Below are 17,456 nucleotides of genomic sequence, written 5' to 3'. Positions count from 1 at the left end.
ATTATTCCACCACCAACTATTTTTATTTATAGATTTTTTTTTTTTTGATTCTCCAAGTACATCTTTTGCTACTTGTTTGATAGTGTTTGTTATTTCATCTCACATATCATTTGCTTCTTCATGAACATCGCAAATTTTGAAATCTTGAATTTTACTCATTAAAATAATTTTATGTCTTTTAGGTTCCTCATATAATTCTACGATTATGAGTCCAAACATTCTTTATTTTACAACTCTTCATCTTAAAATCTAGAATAAAAAATCGTTGTTGGGTACTCAAATCCTCACTTGGAATGATCTTACAATCTTTACAATCTCGACAATTTCTTCTCATATAAGAATAATAAATTTGTATTTTAGTAGAACAATTCTTATAAGTAATAAGATGCACATCTCTAATAAGATGCATAATAAGATGCACATCTCTTTTCTTGAATAAAGTACTAGTAATAACAAAATCATACGCTAAAGCAAAATCTAAAATGACTCTAATATAGTGTTCATTCGTCACTTCAAAACTATACGCTAAAGCAAAATCTAACTAAAGTGTTCATTCGTCACTCCAAAACTGTATCCACCATGACCATGAATATTTTTGAAATCATTTTTGAAATCTTCTACCACTCTATTGGCATGTCCATTTAAATCTCCTCCAATAAAAATTTTTTCTTCAGAAGGTATCATTTGTATTAAGTCTTCTAAGTCTTTTCAGAATTTAACTTTAGTCCCTATATCTAGACCTACCGGAGGAGCATAAACACTTAAAAATTAAAAATCTTAGTATCAATAATAATTTTAAGAGCAATAATTCTATCACCAACTCTATTAATTTTTACAACATTATCTTTCAAACTCTTATTTATAATTACACCTATACCATTTCTAGTGTGACTCTTACCAGAATATCAAAGTTTAAAGCCTAAATTATCAATTTCATTAGCATTTTCTCCCACCAATTTAGTTTCTTGAATACATAAAATATTAATCTTTCTATGAATCATAATATCAACAAATATCATTAATTTACCATTGAAAGTACATATATTTTAAAATCCTATCCTAAATTTAGTTGCATTAGTTTCATGGACTAACATCTTTACCCGGGCGTCGGTGAAGCGGCCCTTGCACATTTTTTACAGTATTCAGGTCATACAGCACTTCGCTTCCAAGGGACGCCCTAGCACTTACACAATGATCAAAACGATTCATGTCATGATTTTTTTTCAACAAGTTTCACATTGGTTGTCGACTACCTAATGCAACCCTCCACATTTCACATCTGGGTTTCAGACCGGCAGTGGCAGTGTTAAATTTCATTTTAAAAAAACCAATCAAAAAAATAAAAAATTTAAAAAATTTAAAAATTTAAAATAAAAAGGATCTAATTTACAATGGCAACAAGAAGTTTTGATGTATTGATCTGTTATCAAATTTTTAGCTAAATTCCGCTAATTATTCTATATTATGGAAAGAAGCACTCATGGCTCCCTATGTGTCGATATAAAGGGAAAATTACAAAAAGGGGGAGGGGTGGCGAATGCCGTCTAAAAAACCCAAAAAATACATTCAAACGCACCCCTAGGGGCTCCACCACCGACAATACAACACACGCAAAAAAAACGAGAAAATACAAGTATACCCAAAAAAAAAACGCAGAACAAGTATACCTGTGCAAGTAGGCATTATAACAGTGATTAGTGGTAACCAGGAAGAAAAATAAGCAAAGTTCCACCACAAATCTTTCACGGTAAAAGGTCCAAGTTAGGTAAAACCAAGCCAAACATCTCCAAATCAGAAGAAACGCGATGAAAATAGGATTCTGAAATTTGAGGCAGTATCCTTGTACATCCAAAACGTTAGAGTCCTCCAGATGATCGGCAGTGAAGCATCTAGCTTCCAAAAAGTATTGCATGCAGAATAAAATCCGAAACAGGAGCATAATCGAAGGCGTGAATAGCAGACCTGGCGAACGGAACTCGCGAGCAGCAAAATAGAGAATAAAAAAGTTACCAAAATTCAGCTCATATATATTCATGTTAGATCAAAGCATAAAATAGCAAAAAGAACCCCAAAATGTCATAACATATGGATATGGAGTAAAATCATCAGCAAGATTTGAAACAACAAACATTGAAAATTTATCTCCTGATATAAGACACGTTAAGTAAATCCCCATTTAAAAGAGTTTGTAATTGAGGTGGAGGCAAAACACCCACAAAAATTCTTTGCATACCTTGCTTAGCCAGCCAATCGACAGGGGAATTACATTCCCTAAATATAGTGAACTTGTATAAACAAATTATGCTTTTTTATGAAATCCTGTATCATGTTTAGCAAGCAGAGTACATTCCAGGTATGGGTGGTGACCTGATTGAAAATGTTAAACAGTGCTTTAAAGTCCGTCTCAATATGTAAAGCATGAAAATGAAAAATAACCGCTATATGTAAGGCATTCCATAAAGAGTAACATTCAGCCTCCAAAGGTGTCGAGGCACAAACTGGTGAGGCAAAGTAACATAGACAGCTTCCCAAAGAATTACGAAAAATGCCACCCATCCCAGCAGCTGCTAAATTCCAGCTCCCATCCACATTAAATTTAATCCATTCATCTGAGGGGGGTTGCCACCGTATCAGAATGGCCTCCTACCCCTCGGACAAGAATTAGAACTTAACGCAATGAGGCGAGACGCTTTAAGAAAATAAGCAATAATGTAGGAAGTCGTAAGTGCAGGTGTAGGAGGGAGTGCCTAGTATTTATGTGTGTTCCTTGCAGACCAAAAAAACCAAAGAATAATAAATGGAAAAGGGTCCAGTTTTTCCTCATAAGAAGGGGCAGACTTCCAAACTTTAAGATAATTGCTCCACTCCCGATGGTCAATAAATTGTGGAGTCCAATTAATACCAAAATACAAACCAACCAAGTGCTAAACCTCACGAGTAAAATGACAATCAAAGAAAAAATAAGAGGCAGATTCCTCTTCAAATTTGCAAAGACAACATCTCGAAGCCATGCGCAAACCCTTATGTATATATATATAAGAGAGAGAGAGAGAGAGAGAGTGGCGGAAGAGAGCTCTGCTAGGGTTTTGAATATTTCGAATGGCGATTTTCGTCGCCATTGATTCTAACGCTTGAAGGATTCCTCATCCGCTTCCGCTCGCTTTTCTGCTTCGTTGGCTCGCGTCCTTCTTCGACGCCGACGGTTCGTCTGTCTCTTGATTTCGATGATGACGTGTTCGCGTCTGCTCAACAAGTCCAACCGTTTGTTTCAATTTTGACGAGACGTCCAGCCGCACCCTTCTGCGCAGTTTCCCTGCCCAACAGCTTCGGTTCGGGTCTACTACTTTCTATTCGACGACGAAGTTTCGTCTTTCTATTCTTCGCCGACAGCAATTCCTTTGAGATCCTCTAACAGGTGAATTTCATACTCTCATGGCGCTTCCTTCTTCGTTTGAACCTGTCCAAGTCTCCTTTGCCCACGTGGTGGGTAATCCTCAAGGGGAGTCGGCGGTTGTCTTCCCCTCAAGTTATAAGAATTGTCGTGATGGTACAGGTGATTGCCCCTTTGTTAAGAATGTAAGTAGGAAAAGTGAAAAAATAACATTTTTTTTTCTCTAAGTTAGAAATTTCTACCCTCACTGAGAAATTCAAATTCACTCTCATCGGAAAATTTTAGTGGCGGCACCCACCAATGGAAGTTATCCGAAAAAGTTTTGATGACTTCAAACTAGTAAGAAAATGAAAAGTGATGCTCATAGATGGGAGACATTTGTTGATCCAATTAACTGTGGCTGAAAACTACACATGAATTTTCTCCAAAAAATATCTTACCACTGCAGGCAAGTCAATGAAGTAACTCAAGTGGTCTCCCAATTTCGACTCTAATCATTAATCTCCTACTGTACCGGTTTGGTTTAGTCTATATGGTCTCAAGCTCCACTTCCACTTTTTTCATCATCAGTTCTTTACTCTATTGAGGCAATACTTGGGGATCCTATGAAGCTAGATCTACCCACTTTCAACCTAACCAGACATTTTATGGCCAGAATACTTGTAGAAAGAGATATTACTTTACCTGATGTTGCTGAAGTCTGGCTGCGCATAACTTATAATGGATATTGGCAACAAGTTATCATGGAACACAGACTCCCATATTGTACCCACTGTAAGATGTTTGGGCATATCCCTGATAAATGCCACAAGCTCCATCCTAATTTGAAATCTAAGGTTCAAGTGGATAAGAATGTGTCTAACCCCACTGCTCCGAATATTTCAGTTCCACTTGAGGAGGATACTGTCAGACAGGAGGTGTTTGTTGCCCCTGTAGACCCCCCTAACACTGTTGTTACTGTTACTGAGATTAATGTGCTGCTAACACCTTCAAACCCCATAGAAAACAATACTGAAGAACTTTTACCTACAAAGAATAGTGTTCAGACTGATAATCAGGAGAATCTCGCAGCTCCTCATCTTCTGAAAGTATCTGGTGTAGAGGCAACTCATACTTCACATATACTAGAACCTATTGTGCGTATTACGGTTGGTAATCCTTCTGCTACAGCTCTGCCACCTCACCAGACTGATTCTTTGGATGAAGAATGACAGGTTTACACTTCCAGGAGGAAGAAAAAGAAGAAAGATTTACTCGAGCTCAGGAGTCTTATGGATGATATTTTGGCTACTTTGAGTAATGGTACGCACCTTACCAATTTGTTAGTTGGATATCTTCCGAGAACTAGAGGCAGAAGCAAAACTAAATTGGGATGACCCTTGCGCCCTGTTGGCTTTGGGTTTTTTCTTATTTGTATATGTATATATTTTGACTTTTTGTGTGTTGCACCATGTGGGTTGGGTGTCTATTTTTTGGTCCACTCATACAACCTATCTGTACATTTTCTCTTTAATATATTAGCCTTTGAGTTTTTTTTAAAAAAAAAAAAAAGTGTGTTTTTTTTAAAAAAAAAAAAAATATATATATATATATATATATATATGTGTGTGTGTGTGTGTGTAATTTTTATTTTGTATTTTGATCTTTTATCCTTCTACAAAAATATTTTAGCTGCATATTTAAGCATGTCAATTTGTTATTGTAATGTGCACGATTTAAGTATTGATATAATCATTATCCTGATTATTAATTTGATTGTATTTATGCATGATTCCATCTTTTCAGCTTTTTCTAACACATATAAAATGTTAAAACCAAACAAAAAGAACAACTTTTAAGAAATAGTAGCTCAATATTTGGTCTACCAACAAGAAAAAAAAAAGATTTTGGACATTAACTATTTATTATAATTTTTCTACTAGCGAGTTTATACCTAACTTTTCAAACATCAGAAGGCATATCAAATGAAATCCTATCAACGTCTTCATCAAATTCATCACCATAAAAAAATATTAAGATGAGCTTTACTCATAAGACAATGTGTAATTAATCGATGCACATATAATCCCGTTAAAATTATGTCTGACTAGATAGAGTACTTGAAAAATAAATTTGATAGTTAAATGCATCAAATTTAACAATATTTTCTCCAAATGTCCTATGAATAATCTAACATAGGTTCCAAGCAAACTACTTTTGAGCTCAATAGTTAATAAGCTGATTTAAAAAAGATGCAAATACACAACCAGCAAAAAAAAAGAAATAACGAAAATGGAATGCGATGAAGTTATATGGTAGAAACTCAATACATAAAAAACTAGAATAAATGTGTGGCCCAATGAATGAAGGACAAGGCGATTTCATGCACATATCTTGAAACAACAAAAATTATGACTCACCATTCCCTTGTTCATGGATTCAAGCAACAAACTTTGCAATTTATCGCTCAACATTTCTAAATCAAAATCAAAATCAAAATTTCAATGCTATCAGCTTAATTTGTGCAAATATCATGACAACACTTAACCTAAACTACAGGTTCCTATCACACATATGAAAGAAATTTCTCAAGATCGCTCCCGCACTTACATTCTCAATATAAGGAAATTAAAGCTGATTGATCCATGTGATAAGTTCAATGTATGTTAGTGGAATTTTTTAGGGATACACCTATAAACTACACATGATTTTCTATATAAACTCAACTTAAGGCAAACACCTTTCAGAATTCTACACAAAACTCAATTGCCCGCAAAAAGATCCCTTGTAAGGAGTTTAGTTGATTTAAATGCAACTACAAGGCATGCAGTGCAAATCAATTTCTCATTGGTGATTAATAACTGCAACGAAGAGAAATTTATTGGCCTGTTGATTTCCACCTAAAGAAGGTTGACAAATAAGTAGTAGCAAAAGATGGTTTTATTCAAATCTCCCATGGAGTGAGTCTTTGTCATGGCTCGATAAAGGTTTAGGATGAGTTATGGAAAAGGGTAGAACATTTCAATGCAAACAATGTAAATTACGGAAGAAAAAGTTTAAGGAAATTTAGAATTGAAGTTTCTAAAATTCAAACTTTATTGTTATATGTATATCAATTTTCAATTGATATTCAAATTAAGATGTTGAAAAAGGAACAATAGACGTGTGTATGGGTGGGGGAGGGAGAGGTCGTTATGGATCTGTAAGCACAACAAAGGCACAAGGAAAGAGGAAAGACCTCCATGCAAACCAATCTTAGAAGTTTAAGCTAGCTTTAGAAACAAAATTCATGCAGTGGAAGAATTGGTGTGTTGGGGGAAATTTTGTTTAAAGCATCAATAAGCATAATGAAAGTCTAGAAAAGGAGTAAGGCTTCAAGAGCCTAATCATAGAAGTTTAGGCTAACTCTGATAACAAAATTGCCAGTGGAAAAATTGGTTGACCTTTCTAAGTAGTATAGGTGATTTTTCTGTTCTATTTTTATGGTTTGAAGGACTGAATGCAACTATGCAAGGAGAGACTACTTAAAGGAATCCCAAAAAGGTAACATAAGTAGTATGATGGGTGTTGGGAAGAGACAACCGTGAATTAATAGCTAACTATTAAAGAGAATAAAATGTAATGAAAAAGAGAATGGAAAAAGATAGACAAGATTAGAAGAACAAGAGGGAATAGTAGAATTCACAGGAGATGAGAAGTAAAAGGAGAAATAAAAACAGTCTTGTACAAACTCAATTTATCATTACAACCAAGCATCCAAATTGTAGAATAGGATCCAAAGACATGTCTATAAAATAATCAAAATAAGTACGGCAAAAATAATAGCACTAAAACAAAAAACAAAAGTAACGAAGCTACGACTACAAGGATAAAACAACGACATTCATTTTTGAAAAAAGAAAACAAAAATGGGCATCATAATCATCAATTCGAAAAGGTTGGTATAAAGCATAGAAACTTCACTGACCCTTTCCATGTAAAAGACAACGATTCATTGGCCAAAACTAAATATATCATTACAACCAGGCATCCTAATTGTAGAATAGGATCCATAGACATGTGTATAAAATAATCAAAATAAGTACGGCAAAAATAATAACACTAAAACAAAAAAACAAAATTAACAAAGCTAAGACTAAAAGGATAAAACAAAGACAATTATTTTGAAAAAAGAAAACAAAAACGGGCATCATAATCATCAATTCAAAAAGGTTGGTATAAAGCATAGAAACTCCATTGACACCCCCTATCAATAATCTAACTCCACTAGCAGTCAACCAATAAAAGTTCATGAACCCCTTAGAACAAGAATGAAAAAAAGTAAAATTACACAAGTTGAATTTTTGTTATATAGTCTCACTAATTGACTCGACAAAAGATTTATGAGATCATTGCACAATTTTTTAAAGAAAAACCACAATGAATATAAATAGGAATATAGAAAAAGAAGCATTAGTTACGAAATGATATGTGGCTAAGTGGTTTTAGGAGAAAATTGCTTCTAAAAAATCATGGTTTTGAATCACATACTTCATGATTTATCGCTTAGCATTCCAAAGAAAAAAACATTTCTATTTTATTAACACATGTCAAAATAACTTCATGAACATAAAATGAAATTCAAATTGACTATACTTAAATGTTTCCAAGGCGATATCAAACTTAGTGGAGAAAAAACTCAAAATCCGTTGCTATAAGAAAAAGAAACCCCATATGATGAACAAAGGTTAATTGTATTAGCTTCTAAAAATTACCATAATTGTAGTTCCCAATATTGCTTCTATATAGTCAATACTAATATCTGAATACAAATTAAGACCCTCCCTTCTGATTCCTGGTTTCTTGATGATGTGAATGAAGAGATAAAGCTCACCAACAATACCCCTGCATAAGAAACAAACTTATGATGCCAGATCAACATGGCTAAAAATAATTAGCTACAAAAGTTATAATATCTTGAGCACATCCAACTAAAAATAAAGAAGAACATCTATTAAACATATACGCTAAAACATCTTACAATTGATATGAAATCAAATAACAACAAATTCAAATATAAGACTATCTAGCAAACATATGAAGTTTAATGGCAATTCAACCCATGCATAAGTTTACATCCAAGAGGCAGACAAAAGTTTAAATTGGTTAACCATATAAAAAGTCCCAACCTAGATGAGCATGTCCAATTGGCAATCGCTTAAGTTGTTGGCTCTATTTTGAATTTACAAATATCAATTTAATTAATATACTTAGTAATGCCCTGTTATATATCAACTATAATTAACATGGGCAATATAACAAACCTATAATGGAGGGAGCCCATAACAACTAAAAGAATGTATCACAACTATAAACATTTCTAGAGGCATACCTTTTTTTATCTGAGCTTCCTTCACCCTTAATTATAATGGTGGATCCATCAACAACACCTGCAGGAATATCTACTTTGACACTCCGCTTGATTTGTAATTTGCCCTCACCGTTGCACATTTTGCAATGATCAGTTGTGACCTTCCCACTACCACCACAATTTAAACAACTAGATACCTACAAATAATGAAACATACAAATAGCAATTGAGAAATAGTAATTAAAATACGATAGCGATGAGTTGAACAGAGCATTGACCTTAATACAACGAAAATTAAGCTAAACAATATATCCAGACATTTCTTTTCTAATTCATTTTCTTATGGATATTAAAACATTAAATGCCAACAAAAATGTATGAAAAAACATACATATACCATGCCCAAAGCACACATCAGTCTCGAAAGAAAAATGATGGTCGTAATAAGATAGACATCAACCAAGTGATAACAAGAAGAAAATACCTACTAATTTTTGACTTCTATGATTTCTAAATTTCCTATTCATCCTTACCAAAATACCAAATCATGACTAAGGTTAAATCCATTTTAACTTCACTAAAATATAAAAGCATCACTAGTTTATAGTTAGAATCACTAAAATGCTTGACCACAAAAATAACAACACAGAAATTAACGACACTAATCCTACTATATTTTATGGATCCATATTTTGGTGAGAAAAAAATGCTTATAGCTAAGTTGAGTTCTGAAAAGATGAGAAATATAAAATGGATGACATAAAACTATAAAGCAAGGCGAAAAATTAACAGTAAACAACCGACGTTGATAGCAGCTGTTGATGAAAAACAAATTAAAAAATAGAATTGAGTGATTTAGACATGCAAAAAGTGGGAAAAAATGTCCCAGTAGCATAGAAAAAAGTAAAAATAAAAGGTGCAAAATAGGCCAAAAAAAAATTTATTACACAAACAAGAATCATTTAAAAATCATATAATACTCATGGTTAAATTGAGGTTGATCATATGAATTCAGCATCTCTCAATCTTCTCAAAACTTTTACTGCATGATAATTTAGATTGCGGCCTTTAACTGTACATGCCGTTAATAGGAAGAGCAGGGTAGCATTAATGGATTATTTCTATCATATGTATCTTTTACAAATTTCTCATTCTAACGGAATAAAGAAACTTGGTAAAAGATTAAAACTAAACCAACTTGATTCTGATTTACAAGAAAAACCATATAAGTTGATTAGTATTTACACATTAGCATCCCTTAGAAGAAAAAAATGACAAAGAAGGTTCATGTAGCCAATATAAACGTTTAGGTAAGAATGGCAAAGTCTACAAATCTCCAAACAAAATTTTACAGGGTATGTGATTATAAATTTGTTGAATACGTCAATAAATGAGCGCTCACAAGAATGAATTTCCTCCTTAGGGAAGACTTTTTATGTATCTTTTAGCATCAATAACTGGAAAGAGTTGAGGAGATCAATATTGAAATTTCAGACTGGATGCGTCCCCGTTCTAAACTCCACAAAGCTTGATGTAATCTAATGCAGAATCTTCAGTTTCCACATGACTATGTTTCTCAATTGACCTTTGCCTGGCTAAGTTTGTGATACTTCAGTTGAATAAAATTGGAAAGTAGGATCAAGCTCGTTTGCTACAGGATTGGCTTGGAGTACTGAGCATACATTATGAAGATAATCAGCAAAGTATGACTATAATCAATTTCCAATATAGAAAAGTTCAACAAAAAAACAATTAAGGTTTTCTTCAACAACTTGAACTTCACTAAATAAACCACATAACAGCGTGGCAAGGACCATACAGTTACAGCAGTAACCAAGGTAGGTGATTCAAATTAGAGTATTAATGATGACACAACAGAACGTGCAAGAAACTCCTGACAAAGAGACAAATAAATATTTATTTTAAGTAATAGACAAGTGTTGTGTTGAGTTTAGGCATCATCTTTCCACATATACTTAGATTTGGACAGTTCATTCTATCCACTGTTTCAACAAAAGCATGAGTTAGACATCATCATCACATTCTAGTTAGTTTCTACATAATTGTTACAATGTCTTTGAACGCATATATGCCACCTATAAATTTTTTATTTTTTCTATCCAAGGCTTTTGTGAAATTAGGTAATGATTTGTCATCCATATACCATGCTTATAAGGACTATTATAAAAAAAGATTAAACATTGTGCCTTTGGTAAGCTTTTTTCAGATTTGACGGTGCTTAGGAGCAGCATCATGGCTTACTCTTGTGTTCCAAGCATGAAGACAACAGATTGAAAGCTAGCTGCCAAGCTTAAACAACAAAAGATTAACCTGCAAATCAAGTTGATAATCAATTCACGAAGTTTATCTAGTCGCATTCGGGAGCAAAAAATCTCCTTGGCTTTATTTGGATTAAGAAAAGCAAAAAAAAAATGACAAAAATTCATAACTTTCTTCTTTTAATTTGTCAAATTTTTACTATATAATACTATGTATTATGGCAGTGAGGTGGAGCATACTCTGCCTAACCGAATTATACTGCAAATTCTAAAGAGGTACAAGCTTAATGTAAGGTTTCAGCATAATTTTTGATCGAAGAGGTAGCTTTCTTGGAAAAATCAATCAAAGTTGAAATTTACACAAATTTCCTCTAGGTCAAGACAATGATGGATTGATCGAGGTTGACTAATGCTATAGAGGTGCCTAGTTTTTTTGGTTTGGCAAGTTATTATGAAAAATCTATTGAGGGACTTTCAAAATTGCTCACCTTCAACTAAGCTAACTCAAAAGGCCACCAGGTATGCAACTTTCAATTCAAGTGAGTAGAGCTTTCAGAAGCTCATAGATGACTTGGTGTCAGCTCTTGCTCGCATCATTCCTCAAGATCTTACTCTAATCATTCCTGAAGCAGTAATGGGTTCAAATTTATAATAATGACTTTGTATGCAAGCTTGGATTGTGTTTTAATACAGTAGGGTTTAGTTGTAGCATATATCTCTAAGAAACTCGTGGTGTCTGAGAAGAATTAATCTACTTCTAATTTGTAAATAGTTGCTAGTATCATTACCTCAAATCTCTAAAGAAACTATATTGATAAGGTTTAGCATAAGCTTTTCAAATATCGCAAGGATTTGAACATTCACTCGAAAAAAAGTTGAACATAAGATAAGGATAATGTCTTAAACTAATGATGGACTATAACTTACAAATAAACAACAAACAAAAGAAGTCGGATGGTTTCGTAGATGTTCTGAGCAACAAGCTTTCAATTGGGGTAGCTTAGTGTTGACCTCATTTAATGTGACGTATATCTTCTTCTTAAGATGTGCTTGGCAAACAAAAGAATAGTTTTTATAAATAAAAATAGTTTGTGGTGAAATAATAATGTGCAAGAAAAGATAAAATATAAGAAGTTATGTTATAAAAACTGGTTTAAAAGTAAAAGTTTAGAGAACTAGGAAAAACATCAAACCGCTCGCAGGAGTCTAAAATTAGATAAGTAAGATTATTTTGTTATCATTTTAGTTGTGATAAAAAAATTTAAAAATTCCAAATGGGTCTCGGCTTACAAGAAGTTATAACATGAAATTATTGGAGATGGTGATGGAATAAAGAATGAGTGGTGTGACAAAGATTTCAGAAAATCAAGTTAGTGTTTGCAAGTACGTAGAGCAACTATGGAGGCTAGTTTTCTATTACGAAGTTCATTTTTAATGAAGTTTATGAAAATACGATCGGCCTTAGTGATCTTAATATTGTGAATAATAATAAAACGTTTCAAAACGTTTCATAAAACGTTTCATTTTTACCATCGCATTAGTAAAAAATAAGTTGAGGAGGCTCTAAAGAAAACAAAGGGTGGAAAGTCTGTAGGACCTAATGATATCCCAACTGAAGTGTGGAAATATTTGAGAGATTTGGGAGTTTCTTGGCTTACTAAACTCTTTGATATTATTTTAAAAACTAAAAAGATGCCTGAGAAGTGGAGGGAGAGTATTTTGGTCCCCATTTTTAAGAATAAAGGGGATGCACAAAAGTGTGCAAATTATAGAAGAATTAAGTTGATGTGTCATACTTTAAAGTTATGGGAGAGGTAATTGAACATAGGTTAAGATGCATCACAAAGATTTCTCATAATCAATCTGGAATTATGTCGAGCAAGTCTCCTATGGAAGCTATACATTCATTGAGTTCCAAGAGATATCCTTTGGAGCGTTCTTGAGAAGAAAGGTGTTGATATGACTTATATTCAAGTTATTAAAGATATGTATACTAGAGTTGTTACTTGTGTTCAAACTGAAGGAGGATTGACCAAATATTTTCCTATTTCTGTTGGATTACATCACGGATCAGCTTTAAGCCCGTATCTTTTTGCTTTAGTTATGGATGGTCTTATTGGACATCTACAGTAGGATGTACCTTGGTGAATGCTTTTTGCTGATGATATCCTTCTCATGGATAAAACGAGAGAAAAAGCCCAGGAACAACTTGAATTATGGAGTCTAAAGGCCTTCGTTTAAGTAGAACTAAAACTGAATACATGGAATGTAATTTTAGTAGTAATAGCTCTAGTGACAGAAGTGTGACTTTGGGTGATCAAATTATTAAAAGGTGTGAACGATTTAGATATCTTGGATCCATTGTTCAAAGCAATGGTGATATAGATGGGGATGTTAATAGTAGAATTCAAGTTGGTAGATTGAAGTGGAGGAATGCTTCGAGTCTTTTGTGTCATAGAAAAGTACCGCTTAGACTGAAAGAAAAATTTTATAAGACGGTTGCGAGAACTGCAATGCTCTATGGCGCTGAATGTTGGCCTTTAAAAGAGAAGCATAATAATAAGTTAAGTGTTGCCGAGATGAGAATGATTAGGTGGATGAGTGGCTTTACACTTAGAGACAAAATGCGAAATGAATATATCTGTGATAAAGTTGGTGTAATTCCTGTGACAGACAAAATTAGAGAAAGTCGTCTTAGATGGTTTGGTCACATTAAACGTCGACCATCTGATGAATCCGATTAGGAGAGTAGATGTTTAGATTCGATTTGTGCTAAGAAAGGCTGAGGTAGACCTAGGAAAACTTGGGCTTATTGTATTAAAAATGATCTTAATTTACTAGAACTAAATGAAAATATGACACTAAATAGGATGCAATGGAGAAAAATAATTCATGTAGCCGACTCCACGTATTGGGATTAAAGCTTTGTTGTTGGTGGTGTTGTTGTTGTTGTTGTTGTTGTTGTATATCTTCTTCTCAAGGAGCTTAGGATCTAGCCATGAGACTCCTCTACTGACTCTACTAGAGGACTAATATTGGTATCCACACCACTCAGAAATTCAAACCACTTCTTGACCCATTGTAGTCTCATATAACCAGTTTCAGATCCTCAACATATGGTTGAGTCGATTGGAACCAACATATTGAAACTCAAGTTGAGCTCCTTTAAGGATTGAGGAATGCCTTAGGAAGACCTTTTGGGATTTAGGGGTTTCAATTCTTGAAACACATATACATACACATCCACGTACATAATACACATAAGCACCATAATTCACATATGATTCATTAATCAAAATCAAAGTCAAATGTAAAATAAAATGAAAGCTCTCGTGACACGAATTTGGGACCAGTCAAGGCACGCTATCGGGTTCGTCTTGCTAGACTTCGGTCATCGCTTAGGCGAAAACCATTCGGTATTTTGCTCGTCGGACGACCCCGATTGGATCAACAAATATCATTCGTCGTGCCCTGGACAAAACATGACTTTAATTGGCTCAATCGTCAACAAATTTGTCCTGACAATCCCGGATGATAAAACAGACCGCGCGAGCGTGTCCGGAACGTCGATTTTACCTAAGAACACTCATTTTGCGATGGTTCTGTGCACGAGCAATTTGCACACAAATTGACGAATTTAAATGAAATAATAATAGTAATTTAATTTAAAAAATAATAAATAAGAACTTAAATGAAAACTCATGCAGACTTTCTCTTCACCCCTATCACGAGCAGCGCGCACCTTAACCTACGTTGTTCGCGCTCCCTCTCTCTCTTCGACCCGACACCCTCGCTTGCTCGTTCTCCCTTCTTCATCACGACATATAGAGATGGCTTCTCATCCTCTTTGCCCGAAGCTTCCCATCCCCTCTACGCCCGAAGCCTTCGCTCCCTTCAACTCATATGACCAAACGTCGCTTCCCCTCGAATTTCCAGTTTTGGTAGGTTCTCAACCTCCAAGGCCTTTATACCAAAAGCATTTGCTCGGCAAAACCCCTTCCTCCTTCCGTTTCCCTCTGCTCGAAGACCCCTCGAACTCGTACCGAGACCTTCGCTTATTTCATAGTGAATGGAGGGGTTTTCTTCACCATCCTCTCCGCGGTAAGCCTCTGATTCCTTTTTTTTTTCTCCTTGACAAAAAGTAATCAACCCTAAAGAGCCGAAAACCATGAGGAAGAGCTTAGGCTGCATTCGAACGCTGGGAATACATGTGGAAGGAAATTAAAAATTCAAGTCTAAAAGCAAAGAACGATTGCTGACATTAATTCTTTCGATTTTATTTCAATTTCTTTAAACCAAAATAAAACCTTCATTTTCAAGTTGAAACATCAATAGAAGGTTTACATACATGCAACTCATTATTTACCAGTTTAAATATCCAACTCCTAAACTTCAATTTTTACATACATACCGCTCATTCCTTACCTATTTACATATCCAACTCCTAAACTTCAACTTTTACATACATACCACACAATTTTTATGTGTTTAAATATCTAACCTACATCAGCGATCTTCTTCGTACTCCATAAAAGATTTGGATGCTATAAACGTCAATTTAGGATGTTAGATATGTAAATGCATAGGAATTGAGTAGTATGTATGTAAACCTCCCTAATATTCTTATATGTTTCCCTTAATACCAATTGTGGAGATGCTCGGATTTAAGGGGAAACATTCATAATGTCGCAGTTCTATATGGATCGTCGAGCTGGTTTATAAAAGAGAGGTGTCAAGGATATGGGCGATGATGTAAAAGACATCTCGTGCTAAAATTCGGGATAATATAATAGTATTATATCTCCTGACCCAATGACCTCGTGAGGGTGCAGGATTAACACTACTATTCACCAACATTGGGTAAAAAGTTGCTCTTACCTTCTCAGGCTACTGGTGGCTCTAGCCCAACAAAGCAACTGACTTGTGGACCGTCTAATTTACAAAATATACAATAATATAATAAAATATTTTCTTGTGAAATTAATACTTTGAGTGCTAAGTGAAGCCTAATTTATTTATATGCATGAACAACTAAGAATTTTAGGTGTTTACTTCTAAATCTCCACTTGTTAGTTTCCTTGATTAAGCTAAGAACTGTCCTCCTTCGATTGTCTTGTTGGTAATTTCTACCCCAAATTTTACTTCATAAACATAGATGTTCATGGTTGCTTACGAAAGTCCCTCGAGAAGGTCTAAATGTGCGGCAGTGATCGGAGGGCGCGCGCAGCTCTTCGTGCACCCTCCGCACGCAATAATCGCTCGTAAGACTAATCAGGGCCACAAGTCCTGAAGTTGAGCCCGCCCCTAACTTAAACTCTTATACTCAGCTCTGATATTACAAATATAATTGTGATTTTTTTTTTCCTGAAACATCAGTAGAGGCGGCGGTTACGTACTAGTACTTCCTTTTTTTTTTACTGTACTTGGTTGTATATGTCTTCTTTATATGTTATACTTTTATTATTTGTTGCACTTCTGACATATGAAAAAGACGCCCAAGAGTAGAAAACATAGGACACATGCCTATGGGAGAAACTTTAGTTCCTTTCTTATAAAGGCCTTAAAATAGAGGACGTAGAACATATGTTTAGGCGAAAACCCTGTAACACACGACCAACAAAGTAGCCTGGCAAAACGTTAAGTTCAAAAAAAAAACTCATTGACTCAACAATAAAAACAATGACAACAAACATCAACTCAAGTACACCTAATTAAATCAAAACAATAAAACAAAGAACCTAGGATAGGCCGTCTGAGGCATGGTTTCTCTCTCTCCTCCCTCCATAGAACAAGACGGTGATGCGATCAAGCAGTGGAAAACCTTCAGACAACAACCAAGACCGAAATATGAAGTGAAGGATGATCCTCAACTAAACTTTTCATATAGCTAAATAACATAAAACCTTAAGATTTCGAGGTGGTTCATCTAGCACGATGTAAATCCTCACGTTACCTTTTTGGTTTTCGCAGGATTGTCTACCGTGTGATATAATTCCTAACTCTCTTTAGCATCTCGAAATTGTTCATTCGGTACGGCGTTAATCCTCCTATCTTCCTAGGCTACTTGCATTGATTGTGTCGTACAATGTAAGTCCTCGATTTAAAATAAATGATATGAGCAAACATCAAATAATATCGCTTCCAAAATATAAAACTAAACCATATGATAGTTTGGAAAATTATTGAGGTTCCCCATAGAATTTATGACATCCTCTACACTTCGTTCCTTTGGTTTTCAAAATAACTGTTCCACATTCAGCCCTTCTCACTTGACTTTTCGATGACCAATCATAAAAACTAAACTTTGAATTCTTGAAAACAAAACATTGATATTAATCGAGAGTTTTTTTAAGTGACTTTGGTTGCTTAAGATGATTTTAACTATAGGGGCAAGCATTCATAGAAGAATTAGTAACTCAAATAATCTAAACCCTATCTAATCTTTATATTAGGTAGG

General features: G+C 34.5%; 1 protein-coding gene across 3 annotated transcripts in view; it reads right to left on the bottom strand.

Moving 5' to 3' along the window:
- LOC110033469 (chaperone protein DnaJ-like) overlaps window positions 1-17,456 on the bottom strand; it is a 104,892-nt gene that overhangs the window by 36,574 nt on the left and 50,862 nt on the right. For all 3 annotated transcript variants that reach the window (XM_020737459.1, XM_020737460.1, XM_020737461.1), the window contains exons 6-7: window positions 8,742-8,917; window positions 8,125-8,254 (exon numbers count right to left, since the gene is read on the bottom strand). In XM_020737459.1, coding sequence (XP_020593118.1) covers window positions 8,125-8,254; window positions 8,742-8,917 — 306 coding nt within the window. The remainder of the gene's footprint in view (window positions 1-8,124; window positions 8,255-8,741; window positions 8,918-17,456) is intronic.

Source organism: Phalaenopsis equestris, unplaced genomic scaffold, assembly GCF_001263595.1.
Source record: "Phalaenopsis equestris unplaced genomic scaffold, ASM126359v1 Scaffold001189, whole genome shotgun sequence".
In the NCBI taxonomy this organism is placed as follows: domain Eukaryota; kingdom Viridiplantae; phylum Streptophyta; class Magnoliopsida; order Asparagales; family Orchidaceae; genus Phalaenopsis; species Phalaenopsis equestris.
This window is presented reverse-complemented; position numbering and strand designations above follow the sequence as displayed.